Source organism: Sinohyriopsis cumingii, chromosome 5 (genome assembly GCF_028554795.1).
Source record: "Sinohyriopsis cumingii isolate HCF-2022 chromosome 5, ASM2855479v2, whole genome shotgun sequence".
Taxonomy (NCBI): domain Eukaryota; kingdom Metazoa; phylum Mollusca; class Bivalvia; order Unionida; family Unionidae; genus Sinohyriopsis; species Sinohyriopsis cumingii.
In genome coordinates this window covers 92,988,954-93,004,778 of record NC_142965.1, presented here as the reverse complement: position 1 = coordinate 93,004,778, position 15,825 = coordinate 92,988,954, and the positions used below count along the sequence as shown (strand labels likewise).

At 35.6% G+C, this 15,825-nt stretch overlaps 1 protein-coding gene across 1 annotated transcript in view; it reads right to left on the bottom strand.

The window, feature by feature from the left end:
- Positions 1-1,369, bottom strand: part of LOC149799772 (uncharacterized) — a 74,466-nt gene extending 73,097 nt beyond the window's left edge. Inside the window, exon 1 of the mRNA XM_089959160.1 lies at positions 1,216-1,369. Within this exon, the coding sequence (XP_089815286.1) occupies positions 1,216-1,326 (111 nt within the window). The 5' untranslated portion in view covers positions 1,327-1,369. The remainder of the gene's footprint in view (positions 1-1,215) is intronic.
- Positions 1,370-15,825: the final 14,456 nt, after the last annotated feature.

The following is a 15,825-nucleotide window of genomic DNA, read 5'->3' as shown; positions in this document are numbered from 1 at the left end:
AGGATTAATGCCTACATGGTAAGGTTAAGATTAACAGGATTATTGCACATGTTTAATTTTAGATGAGTAGGATTACTCAACACATGGTTAGGTTTAGATTCACAGGATTACTCCACACATGGTTAGGCTTAGATATGCAGTATTATGCCACACATGGTTAGGTTTAAATGCACAGGATTATTCAACACTTGGTTTGTCTAAGATGCAAAGAAGTACTGCACACATGGTTTGGCCTAGCTGCACAGGAATACTGCATACATGGTTTAACTTAACTGCACAGGAATGCTGCTTACATGGTAAGGTTAAGATGGACAGGATTACTGTAGACATGCTTAGTTTAGATGGCTAGAATTACTCAACACATGATTAGGCTTGGATGTACAGGATTACTGCATACATTGTTTGGTTTAGATGCACATTATTACTGCACATAGGGTCAGGCTTAGATGCACAGGAGTACTCCATCCATGTGTGTATTGATCTTAGTATTGGCAACTATCCAAACTACAAGTGAAAAAGGTTATAATGAAGGCAGGGACGCACCTCCGCCGCCATGCACATATAGGACATGTCTTCTTGCTTATCAGCTGGTCGACCTCGTACGTATGTTGGACAATCGGGATACTTTACAGGGTCCACGCAGGAGGTTATTTGGACAAAATAGCCGCTCATGTGTCATTTCACATAAGCGGGTCCAAAGAACAAAGTCCATTTCGCGTGGTATTGATTTTACGACTTCCTCCCACCCCGTTTATTTCAATGCAGTGCATTATTAATCAAATAAAAGCAGACTTTTATGTAAAGATTTTGGCAGAACGCCTACTAAAAGTCATAACAATGACATACGGTTTTACTATTAGAAAGATGAAACGAATTTAAGGTTATGAATTGGAGTGGTAAAGTTCCTCTCATTCATCAAAGGGCATAACCAGGTGTTTTAAGTAAGAAGATTGACAGGCTTGTTGGTCCATCGTAAGGTAAATCTTATCGCTTTGCACCTCTGTTATACAGAGCTTAATCTCTAATCTAAAGCCATATGATTTTCATCAAAATTATTGAAGATTTGATAGTCTGGATAAACAAGCAACAACAAAGTTATTCCTTCGAGTGTGAATTCAAGGCAGCTTTGACTTAGTTTTTAGCAAAAGGTAAGATAATAACACAATTTGAAATAAACAAATATAATTGTTGTCATGTGTGATTAACTATACTCACGGCTGCAGATCCCTTCACTACTCCAAATGTCATTGTCCCAAGGCAAATATTGGACACTTTTAGTCCAGATTTGCCAAGATAATTGTAGCCGACACTACCAGCTGCTGCCATGTTTGCAAGGTGGGGGCTATATGGTGATCTAAGTACTTAGTACTTGATTGTAACCTTGAATTTACGTTTATCAGCTCATCGTTTAATTTTAACTACACCAGCTGAGGCACAACTAGGGGGGATGTTCTTTTATGGGGTATTTTTGAACACGTTGACAGTGTTGCATTCGAAAACATTGGAAGTGTCATAGTCATGAAATAAAAAAGAAATATCCTAACTGCTTCTCTCTGTAAATGTGTCCGTCTGCGCACGGAAGTGTCCCTTCAGTGTCTTTTTTTTTCGCTGTGTGGGTTTTACGTCATTTTGCAGCTCATTTCAGACAGGGTATAAATGGTAGACAGTATATTTGGTGCAGGATGAACCCGAAAAGTCTCGTGGTAGAAACACAGACCAAAGGGAAGTTTCTTGCAAGCTTTCGCACTTATTTATGTTGGTTGAGCCAAGACTCGCACTGCACCGACCGACAGACGTGAGGAGTAAGTGAAATGTTAAGACGAGCGCCGTAGACCATTTATTTGTCCCCCCTTCCCAAAAGGGTCAATAGGTCACCAGTCGTAACACTTTAAAATCTAAACACTGGCTAGGAAATATATGCCTTGCTGAATGGGTTCATATGGTCATTAGAGAGTGATTTTTTATATATATTGAATGAACTAAACAATAATCTGAGAGATTCGATTCATTTGGTATACATACATGTACATTTCATCGGATAACTATGAATGTCGGTAAGCGTGTGTCATTAAACGAATTTTCACCTGAGGGATTCGCTAGATTTCCCACATTATCATAATTTTCTTTTTTGTGTGTTCGTAAGTTTAGAATTATGACAGTAGGTTGCAAATACAGAACAATATCAGTATTATTACATCTTGATAGCTGTCGCATATAAGACGCATTATCAGTAAGTGTTGTTAAATTTTTATAACTGTTGAAAATAAGACGCATTATCAGTAAGTTTTGTTAATCTTTTTATAACTGTTGCAAATATCGCGCAGTTGTCTTCCGTACAATTTTTTTAAAATATTCAAACTATATGTTTATCGGATTATATTTTTTTACTCTTGTCTATGATCGTAATTGATCTGTCTTTAGGTTAATGTAGTGTTTACATGCACGCATTGGTATGACTGAGAGAACCAGTGTGGTGGTTTATATAATTTACGCAAAAAGGAAGAAAGGGATAAAAATGTGTCTTATCGGGTTGAAACAAATCAGCCATGATTGAAATTTCTGGAGTGCGAAAGGTCAGTAGTAACCACGTGTTATGTTAAAAAGGCAGTCACCTGGTCTCAATGGCCATTCTGATTGAATCCTAGCGCTAGGTGGTGGATAATGTACTATTCATGGTATTTTTGTTTGTGGGAATAGTTTCATATTTGTACTTCTTTGGAATAATAATATACATTGTACTGTACTTACACGCACATAATTGTAACACTGTACACATATTTATGGAGATAAATTATTGATATAATAACTTTTGCTGTTATATTCCTTCTTTCAAATGTCAGTCTCAAATGCTTTCACTCTAGTCAAAACAGCTGTACTGGTGAAGGTTTATGTTTGTAAATGTTTGTGATTATAGTATTTCATACAATAATTTCATTTCAGTATATACAAATTAGTATATTTGTTTGTATGATGACTACTCTTAGAAGATTTTTAGCTTCGAACTCCATTTTTCATAGACCAGAAAAACTTATGAGTTGGCTAATGTCTGTGGTATATCCACCATTTAGCAACAATTTGTTATTTATATACACTATAAACTACTTTGAGGATTGACATCAAATATTACACAACTATTTATCCAAAGATCTATTTAGTCCTAAAATAATCTGGTGCTGCCTGGAATCCAGTATGGCCACCATAGTGGGCATCCTGAAAATAGTTTTATTTACCTAGAACGTATGGTATTATCGACATAGAGTTTTCCCTAAAGGTTTTCATAGGAAGTCCAGTAGGTGTAAAGGGAATCTTTAAGGGAAGAAATAATATAAACAAGATTGTTCTGACACTTTGAGGACATAGATTCCTGATAAAGATTTTATATTATCAAGATACACCAGTCACAAATTCACTTGTACTATTTATGATGTGATGACACTTTGATGGATCATGTTAAGTCATGTGTCAGAGACTTATATTCAAGGTAAACAAGACTTATCTTCACTCAAGCAATTGTATCACCTGTTAAGCCACGATTTATCATTGGTTGACAGTAAATTTTGCATAGACCTGGACTACAGCATGTCTTTTAGAATAGCATTATGAAATTTTGAATCATGTCTGATTAGCTTGTATTTCTGTATGAGAAATTAAATGTCTTCAAAGTGGCATTCAGTTATAGACAGTTGGGTGTAAAAATAAAACTTAAATCATCTCATTCTTGACAATTTGTCCCACCTTTTCGCAGACTTAGAGAATAAGGATCAAGGTTGTAGGTTGCTCAGTGAAGCTGGGATGTGTACTCAGTATATCAGGTATTGCCTTTTTATGTACGCTGCTAATAAAAGTATTATTGTTTACTGTACTCCAACTAGGCAAGCAGGGTGGGCAGTCATTTTGGTTTCTGTCATTTTTTCTAACCATGGGTCATCGACACATTGTGTTCCACATCCATCCTTGGAATATATAACTAGCTGAAATAATGATATGAACCAGTGCCCTCTTGCAAATCAAGAAGCCCCAGCCCGTGGCAGGTGAAATCAGTTGAACTATAAGAGAGCTTATTGATGACTTGCATGGCATGCAATAAAGCAATCTCCACACTGACTTGGAATGAAACATTGTTTAAATTTTTTTAACTGGAGACATTTTTTGGATGACGTGTTGTGAATGGAGGCCACTGTGACTATTCCTTACAAATTTCCCATTTTATGCCTAAAAATAAACCGATTGGATCATTTTTTTTCTCAGTATCACCAAATCAGACTTGCAGGGGTAGATACCATTTTAGCTAGCTGCATATGCCAAGGGTTTATTTAGAGTGAAGTTAATCAAAGACCCATAGCTAGAACGATGGGTTTCTGCTTGATAATGTAAGCACTACTTGACAGATTTCAACACATGGTACATGTTTATCATAGACCAAGGAAGAATATGATTAATTGCAATGTCAAAACCCCAAGGCCAGTATTACTAGCAATATATTTTGCATTTGCATTTAATTTCTAGATGACAAGGTAACGACGGACGACGATACACCTTGCTAAATATATCGAAAGGACGACAACTGCATAAAGTAAACATCTAGTTTATCATATTATTGTTTTGTTCTGAAAAATAATCATTCAGTTCTTCTGACAATATTGATCTTGTACAACAATCACTGCATTAAAATGCTGAGCTCATGTTTACCCTGTTTCTCTCTCTTGCATACATGAAAGTAGTCTGTAGAAAATACATTCAGATAACTGACAATACTGCCAAGATATTATGCTGTTTGTGAGACTCTGTTGCAAATATTAGGACAATATGAAACTTATAGGCCAAATAATTTGGTTGCTGTCTTTTGATTAAATAACAGTCATAAATGTATTATTTAATTGAAAATCGAATAAGCTTAAAATTTCCATAATAAGGATTGTTGAGAAGAAAGCTCTTATTTGAGTGATTCACCTCATTAAAATTTCATTAATTTTACACTTATTGGTTAAGCCTGTTTTCTCAGAATCATGAGAATCATAACGTTGGCAGCGGCGGTAGCATATCTATGCCCATCCACAACCTAGATTATCATCAGTGTCAACGTTTTCTTTCCTTTTATGTTCATACCTTTTTTCACACTCTTCAGTTTTGGAATGTAGTTGTATTTGTCTCTTGTTACGTAAATGGTCCAACAAATTGCGAGCTTGCGAGTGGAATTTTCAAGGTTGCTCAAGCATAAATGAAAATGGTAACAATTTAATGTCACCGTGACCACCTTGTTACTGCTACTCTGCCTGAATGAAATTAATATAGCCATGGAGTTTTCACCAGAAGACTTTTATGATGTCTAGCTGGCCCTAAATGAAAATGGTGCTTGTCTGTTATCCAATATGGCCATGACAATGGCTATCTTGAAAATATTATTACCACTCCTGATGAATAGATGGTCGTATCAACATGGGGTCTTTTCTAAACAACTCTTATAGTGACTGGTTGGTCTGAAATGAAGATGATGCCATCCAAACAGTACGACTGCCACAGTGGCCATATTGCAAATTGTATTGTGGCTGCTCTTCCTCAAAAATGGTCAATGAAGATCTGTTCTTGAAGATAATCTTTGGCTTCCTAGGCCAAAGTTTGAAACCTGAAAAGGTCTCAGCAATATGTAGGCGTTTTCATAGTGAACAGTATTCCTCAAACATAAAAAAACAAACATTATAATTTAAAGTTATTTTACGAGAAGTGTTTTGAAGCTCTGATTATTGCCATAATACAGACACTTTAATGATGTAAATATTGTATATACTTTTTCCACATTTTAAGCAGAAAGCATCCTGGGAGAGTAGTATTGTACTAAATGAGTTACCTTCTTTAAACGAAGCCTTAATATTATTATTATTATAATTATTATTCAGGCCGTAGTTATCAGAGCAGAACGTCAAAATCATTAGAGATTTATCAGTAGTCCAGATGAGCTATTTATTATTAGGAATTTTGTCGTTTAAATCTTTATTCATTATTCACAAACTAGCAGAGAAACTCATGATCAGGTTCATAATGTTCCAATGAGATAATGCATAACTATAAAATCTTTAACAATTATGTTAGAAAGATGGCAAAGAAGTGTACAGAATGTGCTATCTGTATTAACACAAAACTCACGACATATAGATAGGTACAAGTATTGTCTCATAATGGAAGGTTCTGAAGAGATCATCTGTATACTTTGCTGGTAACTGAAATTTATAATTTGGTTAAATTTGGTTAAAAATGAAAGGATTTTATAACTTGAAGTTAAATATATTTGCAAGATATTATTCATTTAAGGAACGTTTGAAAAGGAATTGTAAAATTGATGTTTAGTTCTAACTGGTCAACATGTTTGACACAAATCAATTTAATTTATGTAGGAAGTATCATAGTGTACTTAAAACAGGTAATGCATGATGGCTGTAGTGAACACAATATAGTACAAGGGCTAGAGTTTCTAATTCATGTATGTATTAAGCCCGTATTAGATTGAGAGCACTGGACGATATGGTATTAGCACAAGGAATATATAAGTTGAGAGTGCTGGACCATGAGGTACTCTCAGTAGGAATTTTTACATAATAACAGGGAATATGTCTAGATGACTCTTGGTCCGTATTTTATTATGGTGGGGTGGGGGAACTCCCATCGAGCATGTAAAGGCAAAGTTTCCTACACTGCCAGTGCCATTGAAATAGCAGACAGTGTATCAGACACTGGTAAGCAAAGCTGTCAGTTAATAAAAGAATACAACGTGGTGGATATGTGGATATGAAAATGGGACTAGACTGGGAAACATTTGTTTAAATCAAAATTCCCCCATTGGAATGACGTGAAAGCAGAAGTGATTTTGTGTCATCTACCTCTATAATATGCATTATTCTGATTTTTGCAAGTGAGTTCAGTGAATGTTCATAAAAAAGAAAATAACTTTACTTATCAGTTTCATTTGATTGTGGGTTATTGTCAATAATAATAAAAAATGCAGGTATTAATTGAACTGTACAGTGATCTCTCATTGCATTGTGGATCATGGAGGTCATGAAAGTGTAGTGTGTTGAAAGAACATTATCCAAAGGTCTGTAACGAACACGCTGTATCAGTATATTCTATAATACGTTTAAAACATAAAAATAATGTAATTTATTAGTGTAAGCACATTATAAATAGTTATCACCTGGCAGCCAAGAACTAAAATATAATGCACAAAAAATCAGCAGTGGGAACAAAATGCAGAATTTAAAGATATTCCTAATCATGTCCTCTTAATATGTGTAGCCATTTTACTGAGGGGTTCTCAAAGTGAAGAACACTGTATTAAAAAATCATACAAACATAGAATTATTGTATTTGTTTACTTCAAGCTTGCGTTGTTTACCTTCGATGATGTAAATTTTGGTGGTCTTGCACACAAAAATTAAATTCATGAGTACATTTTCATTTTAGAAGGTAGTCCCATTTCCAATACAGATGGATCCATTAGAATCGACGAAGTTGTATGATTAACTATGTATGGTTAAATTTACATGATATAAAGACAAATCCAGCTACTTGTGATGTCAGCCTGTTACAAAGAGAGTATGTTAAAAGTGTTGAGACTACAATACAGCTGTTTTTAGTATATTGATTGGATTTGAATTCTAATATTTTAATCGGTTACAAATCTGAAATGCTTTTTTAGGGAGGTGGATAAGGTAGCTTTGGTTTTGGGATTATGAGCTGTCAGTGTCAGGTTCCAATATTGTATGAAGTTATTTTGGACTTGTGACTCGTGACACTGTTCACAGCTTAACAGATAACTCTAACATTGTAAAATATTAATATATGTGATTTTCTCCTATGTGCAAAAGTTTCATCAGAGTAAATTACTGTTAAACATACACTCCTTATTTTTGAAGGTATTTGCATTGAAATTGAGATATACAGAAATTCGCACACATAAATTCTAGTCTTTACGCCATTGAATAAAAGTTAAATAATTAATTTTGGATATTTACTTTGGAAAAGCACACTTCTTGGAAAACCAAATATTACGAGCTTGAAAATGACGAAATTATATATATTATTAGTAAATTAATATATATCAAGCAGATACCTGGTGTCATTTGATAACCCATCAAGTCGATTTTAATTTATAAATGTGTAAATCTACATGCTGATACACCAGCAACAGGAGATCATAATATACTTTATCAGATAAATTGAAATTCCAGTAGAGGAGCCACGATACACCTACATCCAGCTTGCTGAATGCCGGAAATGTGGAGACCACAACATGCTACGATTGCAATTATATCCCAAAAACGAAATAAATATTTTACCATCAAGGTCTCATCCAAAACTGACTTGTCTCCACTTTAATTAAAGTTGCGAAATTAGGCATGTCCAATTATCAATCACTACATTATTCAGTCTGGTCTTTGTTTCTGCATATAAAAAGGTGTAATCACTGGTTTAAAACTAGATTATCAGGATGAAACAGTGAAACTTTACTAGATAAATTAATTCAAAATTTTCTTTTATGTAAGTACATTCGAGTCCTTGACAAGACTATATTTTGATGACATTAAGATTCAAAGTTGTAAGTTTGTGTCTGTTTTGAGGGACAGCTCCACTGGCCTAAGTGGTTAGAGCGTCCGCATCGGATGTGGTAGGGAGCAGGTTCGAACACTGGCCAAGCTGTACCAAAGACTTACAAAAGGTATGGTACTAGTACTTGCCTCACTTGACACTTTGCATTAAGAGGTTGATGTTAGGACAGGATAATGTGACTGGGTGGACCATTATGCTACAAGTCTGTGGCATGATGCCCCTGTGCTAGACATGACTGTAAACTGCCACACTGCAGAAAGTGTAGCGATATGACTGAAAAATTGTTAAACTTCGTTCAAAATCCAAATCACACACACTGTTTAGAGATTTAGTTTAGTGTAAATATATATATATATATATATATATATATATATATATATATATATATATATATATATATATATCTCTATATATATATATCTCTATATATATATATATATCTATATATCTATATATATCTATATATCTATATATATATATATATATATATATATATATATATATATATATATATATATATATATATATATATATATTGTGAATTGCCGTCCTAATATGATTTTAGTTGTAGTCAGATCCTAAGTCACTGGCTAGTGAGTGTTTAGTCTATAGTTACATCGCACTTTTCAAACTTTTGCACATATATATTCCTACCAGTTCTAAATCTAAAAAGAGTTGGGTTTTAAACTCAGACAAAATGTTTTACTCCCATGTATTTAGATGTTTATTGGAGTTTTTAAGCTATATTCTTCTGTTTAATGGATAGTGAAATGAGATATTTGTTGCTCAACAATACCTACCCATCTAGTTTCAGTATATTGATGATTTAAGTTATAACCATATTCCATTAGTATTATATTATCTTCAAATAATATCTTTGTTTACGTTTCGAAACTGATTTTCTCAAAAATATTTAGCCATGTTTTCACGTTCCATGCTTTTATTAAAACAGAAGCCTCAAAGTTGGGTTCTCTGGTTGTAGATGACGTGAATTCATCCAATTGTTTGTTTTAGAATATGACTACTCCGACAGTGATCTTCAACATGATAATGATGATGTAATTCAGAAAGGACAACATTCAGATTGTTAACGTTTGTGATGCTAGTCAGAATCGTCACCTTGTGAACACCAGTGAGAATGTTAACGTTTGTGATATTAGTCAGAATAGTCAGCTTCTTGATAACAGTAAGAATGTTAACCTTTGTGATGCTAGTCAGAATAGTCAGCTTGTCGACAACGGTAAGAATTTTAACCTTTGTGAAGCCAGTCAGATTCGTCACCTTGCCGTCAACAGTAAGAATGTTAACCTTTGTGATGCTAGTCAGAATATTCAGCTTGTGAACACCAGTAAGAATGTTAACCTTTGTGATGCCAGTCATAATAGTCAGCTTGTGGACAACAGTAAGAATTTTAACCTTTGTGAAGCCAGTCAGATTCGTCACCTTGCCGTCAACAGTAAGAATGTTAACCTTTGTGATGCTAGTCAGAATATTCAGCTTGTGAACACCAGTAAGAATGTTAACCTTTGTGATGCCAGTCATAATAGTCAGCTTGTCGACAACAGTAAGAATGTTAACCTTTGTGATGCCAGTCAGAATAGTCAGCTTGCCAACAACGGTAAGAATATTAACCTTTGTGATGCTAGTCAGAATAGTCAGCTTGTCGACACCAGAAAGAATGTTAACCTTTGTGATACTAGTCAGAATAGTCAGCTTGTCGACAACAGTAAGAATTTTAACCTTGGTGATTGCAGTCAGAATATTCAGCTTGTCGACAACAGTAAGAATGTTAACCTTTTTTGATGCTAGCAGAATAGTCAGCTTGTGGACAACAATCGGAATGTTAACCTTGGTGATTGCAGTCAGAATAACCAGCTTGATGACATCAGTCAGAATGTTGCCTTTTGTGACACCAGTCAAAAAGCCAGCTTGAGGACAGCAATCGGTATGTTGGCCATCATGATGCCTGTCAGACTGTCAGAGTGACCGACTTGATGATGTTGAACAGGTTGATGGCAGCAGGCAGGATGTTTACCTTAATGATGCCAATCAGAATGGCTGGCTTGATGACATAAGTCATAATAGCCACCAGCTTGATGTTTTTGGAAGGATTAGTCACCTGGATAATGGCATTAAATGTTGTGGCCTTAACTGTCAGATAAGAAAAATTACCAAATTGTTGCGCATTATTTCATCACAAAGACAGCAGTCTGGGTTTGGTATCATTTTGCACTGCTGCCTCTAGTTGGTATATTGATGTGAGCGTTTAGGCTGTATAGAATAGTTTTGCTCATATGTTATCTTACCCCCCAATGAAGATGACTTGATGACGGTGCAGACACTCCATCCCTTATGATTTGACCAAAATATTTAGGGCTGTTCCATTTAAACATACATGGTACCCAGGGAAGGTCGTTTGTTGAAAAAGATATCCCATGGTACGTTGATTTCACATAGTTCATATTACAATGTTAAGAAAATTCTACATTGCATCTATGGGTGTGTAGCTCACTTTAGAAGTGCCTTCCCTGGGTCCCATGTATGTTTTAATGAAATAACCCTTTCTGAAATGACCATAATATTAAAGATTTATTAAATAAACGCAAAATTTACAAAAATATGATTGTTGAAGTAAAATCTTGATACTGACCTGTCTTGGTTGGTCAAGATCTGGGTTTTCAAATCAAATTCAGTGAAGTTGGTCAGAGGACTACACATAATATATAGGAATGTCTGGGATGTTTTTAATGTCCAACTAACGCAGGATCAAACAAATTATAAAATTGAATATTCTGATTCTTGGTTGTGACTAACAATGCAGGAACGGCAACAATTATATTTATTAGACAAAATATAATGTTGATTTGAGTATTGCTCACAGCAGACGAGATTACTGTTGCCACTTAGAATAAAAATGACAAAATAAGTCCCCAAACAACAACACTTAGTTAAGAGATATAGCAATGAGCCACCTGTCTGCATGGCATTTGGAACATCAGTTTCTAAAACTGAACTCAATGTCTAACAAACATTTTAATTTGAACATAATATTGCCTTCGTCACATCACATCACACTTCTTGCATTTTCAAAGCTGAAAATAATGTTACATTTTTTTTTATTACATCTTGCTGAAAGGCTCATCTTTCAGAACAGTATTACCTACCTTACATACATGGTCTTGCTTTGGTTGGTATGCCAGACAATGAGTCAATGGAGCATCATATGTCTATCTATGTGCACTTTTCCATTTTTAAGTTTTGATTGAAACAACTTTAAAATCTCTAGAATTGGTGGGATGGCTAAAATTTAAATTTTCTGTGAAATAGAGTAGAGCCTTCGTACTACCCTCACTGAAATTTGAGAACAAACTTATCCCAAAATCGTGTAACCTGATATTATCTAAGTTTGTTTTGCCTTCAAAATTCATCCTGCAGAACCCTTTTGAGGTAGTTTTCAAACCTTTCAAAGTGATCTTTATATGAAATATTTCCTAGTTTGATGTCTAGTATGACTTCATATATAGTAATTTTGAAACTTGAATAGCTACTCACTTTCATTTTTAAACGTTGATGATTGTACTGCATTACATAATATCAGAACCTATGATACTTATAACAAGATTTAAGTGCACACTTTGATCAGTTGAGTTTCCGACGCATCTTGAGACTCTTGTTAGAACTTTGGAGTTTTACCATGGGGGAATTTCAGGGGGAAATGAACTGAATAAAGTATTTAAAAAATACCAGAAACATAGCCGTTATTCCATATATTGGCATCAGATAATCATTGGTGGAAAGCTAAACCGACACATCATGAGGAAACACAAATTTGAGGAGGAAGTAAAGAATGCTATGTTGCTGCCCAAACAACTGCAAAACAAGCATTTTGAGGACAAACACAGGGAAGGAATGTACCAATTTAATTTTAAATTCATTATGAAACCAACAATGAACGAAACGGATACAATGCAGGTCATGATGGAAAGAAAACCAAGGTATGACGATGGCTTCAGAATGTGTTCTGGCTGCAAGAGATTTTTGTCAAACCGTTCATTTTACAGGCATAAACCAACTTGCATAAGTTTAATCGCATATGCTATGAACCCAAAGCTTTGGCTGGCGCAATCATTCACAACGATAAAGCGTTTGTGGAAGATATCCTGAACACGTGTAGGACTAAACAGAATCGTTTCGTACTGATTACATTATCAAGCAAGTTGGATGCCGACACGTTTGCCTTCGAAGATATGAAAAGGGAAAAAGATAAGGTAAGAAAGTTTGTTATATCAGACATGAGAGATCTGGCCAGATTATTTGTTGCATTTAAATCCTTATCATCAGAAACTGTTACCAAAGAAGAGATGTTCCAAAGGGATCATTTATCAGTCTTAAGAGAAACAAATGAAAGAATGGTGGAAACTAGTCAAGCTGGGAGAGAACGGTAAGGGTTACAATTGACGTCGAATGTTATCATCCAGAGAACTATGAAGAACCTGAAGGATAATATATGGAAACAATGCAGGATGACAAATATTTTGAAACTATGAAATTTCATTAGCAGTTTCATTTCATTCTCATGAAATGTTCCTGAATGCAAGATATCAATGCATCTCTAGTTAAAGCCTGACGTCCTGAACAGTTACCTGAAGAGGTAGAAATAAAGAAACTTAAAACATTTATATCTGAACAAATAAAACATTTCATCATTGACTTTACCGACCTCACGTAAATTAACACGCAACTTCGTAACATGATTTGAATGTTCGTCAAAAACTCGTTATCGCAGTAATATTCCCCACCACTTTAATGAAACTGGCGTCGAAGTTTTTCTTTGTACACACGTCCTGATCGCCATCTGGGTCACTCGAATAAATTATCTTGTTTTTGTTCATGTTGAATCCCCCTGCTACCATTCATTTTGTCTCCTGATACGCCGCCTCACACATCATAGCTGATAAACGAACGGGTTATCCCAGAATCTCTAATTTTATCAACATCGTTGTAGTTGACAAAGTTACAGCGGCTGCCTTCGTACACTAATTATACTATGAGCCATTAAAATTTTGCTGGTTTTTATGTGTCCAAATTGATTTGAAAAATATCAAACTCGTCTGGATTTACACCTGTTAAGTTTATTAACGCGGATAAATCAACTTTTGTGGAAATGTTTGTGTCAAAGATATCAGTTTGTTTGACACAGCATCGTTTTTGTTTATTTTTTTATTTTATTATTTTGATTTGATCGTCAATAATTATTCGTCATTATTTTAATTACGGTAATTTTAATTGTGTTTGTATCGCCATATTGTATATTCTGACAGCGCAGCCACCGGATTGGTCGACGTTGTCACTGCAACAGGTGCCTCTATGGTATTACGTCCACATATAAGATGAGCTGTTAGCATTTGTTTTGGCAACTTTGACGACCACAGCGTGGTCTGCGACATTGAGATATACTTGATAAATTCTCTAGGTGGTGCCAGTCCACAATAATAAATATATATGGCGTTTTTATATTAATGTAATAAGATACCCAGTGAGTTCCTGGATCTTCATGTAAGTCTAGATTAATTATTCCTGTTCTGATTGGTCCATTGCGCATCAGATAGTTTATCTCGCGTCAAAACACTTCTCCAAGGTGCATTTTCTTAATGTGCCCTTTCATGCAAACCAGAATTTGACATAGGAACTTTTACCGTGCTCGCATAGGTAGTCGCAAATCGTGCATCGTAGAATCCCTTCGGTGTTAGTCCTAGAGACCTTTCGTGAACTTGTTTCCTAAAGTGCTTCTCGTCAAGATAGCTCTTTTTAATATTTCCAGAGGAATTAACTGAGGTCTTGGAGGTCTGTTAGATACTTGTCCCCCGTCTAGTTTGTTTTTCTGCCTGAGATTTTAATTCTCCAACAACTACAAGACGAACGGCTTTTGCCACTGCTCAAGCAGCAGTCTTTTTATAAGGGTCAATGCTGCTGCGAAAATGGAACAAAATCCCTCCTGTTTTGGCCATATCTGAGACCTCTGCAGTGGATATTGTTATTTCCACTCCACGATCAGCTAAGCGTGTCTCATTGAGATGAATCATTTTGTCTCTCGGTTAATGCCAGTTTTTGATCCATCCGTTAGCTGCTCCGCTGATAATCGCATTGATACCTCATTGTAGTTCTTGGTGGCTGATTGTAATTTTGTCATTTGACCTGGTGTCATTTGTAACATTCACACATTTGTACGACTGTAGTATATTCAGTCATATGTGATAGAATGGAGTATGTAAATTTTTTCTTTTGAAACTAACACTGGCAGTTGGTATCGCCTACATGTGTCTCAGAGGAGCGTTACTGACCCTCATTCGTTCACCGGTTCTCTCGATCATCCGTGTTTTATCTGACAAAATCATGGCATTGCACATATATTCGTCAATGTCAATGCCTGTTTTATCTAAGCCGGCTCGGGAGTGGATGTCTACAACGCTTTGTCTGAATCAACCCAGATGTTCCAACGAAAACTAATATATCGGATACAGCGTTGTAAAGTCCTTTTATAATACTTGGAGTCCAGTGTCAACGTTCTGATATCACCCGGTAAATGATATCAGTAATCGATATGCGCGGGTAACTTGATCCTGATAAAAATAGGATATATTTCTTCGGGTGGTTCCTGTTTGCCATCTGACATTAAAGACATTTTGCTAACACCAAGTCGGTCAAACTCAACTGGCTTTTTCCGGAGAGTATAACCTGTCAGTGTTCCGAAAGGCATTGAATATTTGTCGTGGCGCAGAAACTTCGTGTTGTTGCGTACGTTGCCACGTAAATGGTCCAGACAATACACTCTAAACTGCATCTGTGGTCATACTCAACCAACTCAACCACGATTGACCTTTACGGTGCATAATACTTGATAATCAGTCTTCTTCAGTCAGCAACAGGGACAATGTGGGAATCTACAGCGACAATTATTACAATCTGACTTCTGCAGCAGGGCTGCATTGACACGCCATATGGCTTGGTTGTCAGTGCTGTGTCTGACAAACACAACTGTGTGTTTGGCCCCAAATATAGCCTTCTTACAACGCTGCAAACCCAAACGATATGCGGCACTGGAATCACATTACAAAATTGACCTTGGACATTAATTTGATTTCTACCTGCTGCGAATGCCAGGTTCAACTGTGGGTTGTGCCAGGCTTGGAAAAAGAAAAAAAAACAACGTTGGTAGCTGTTTTG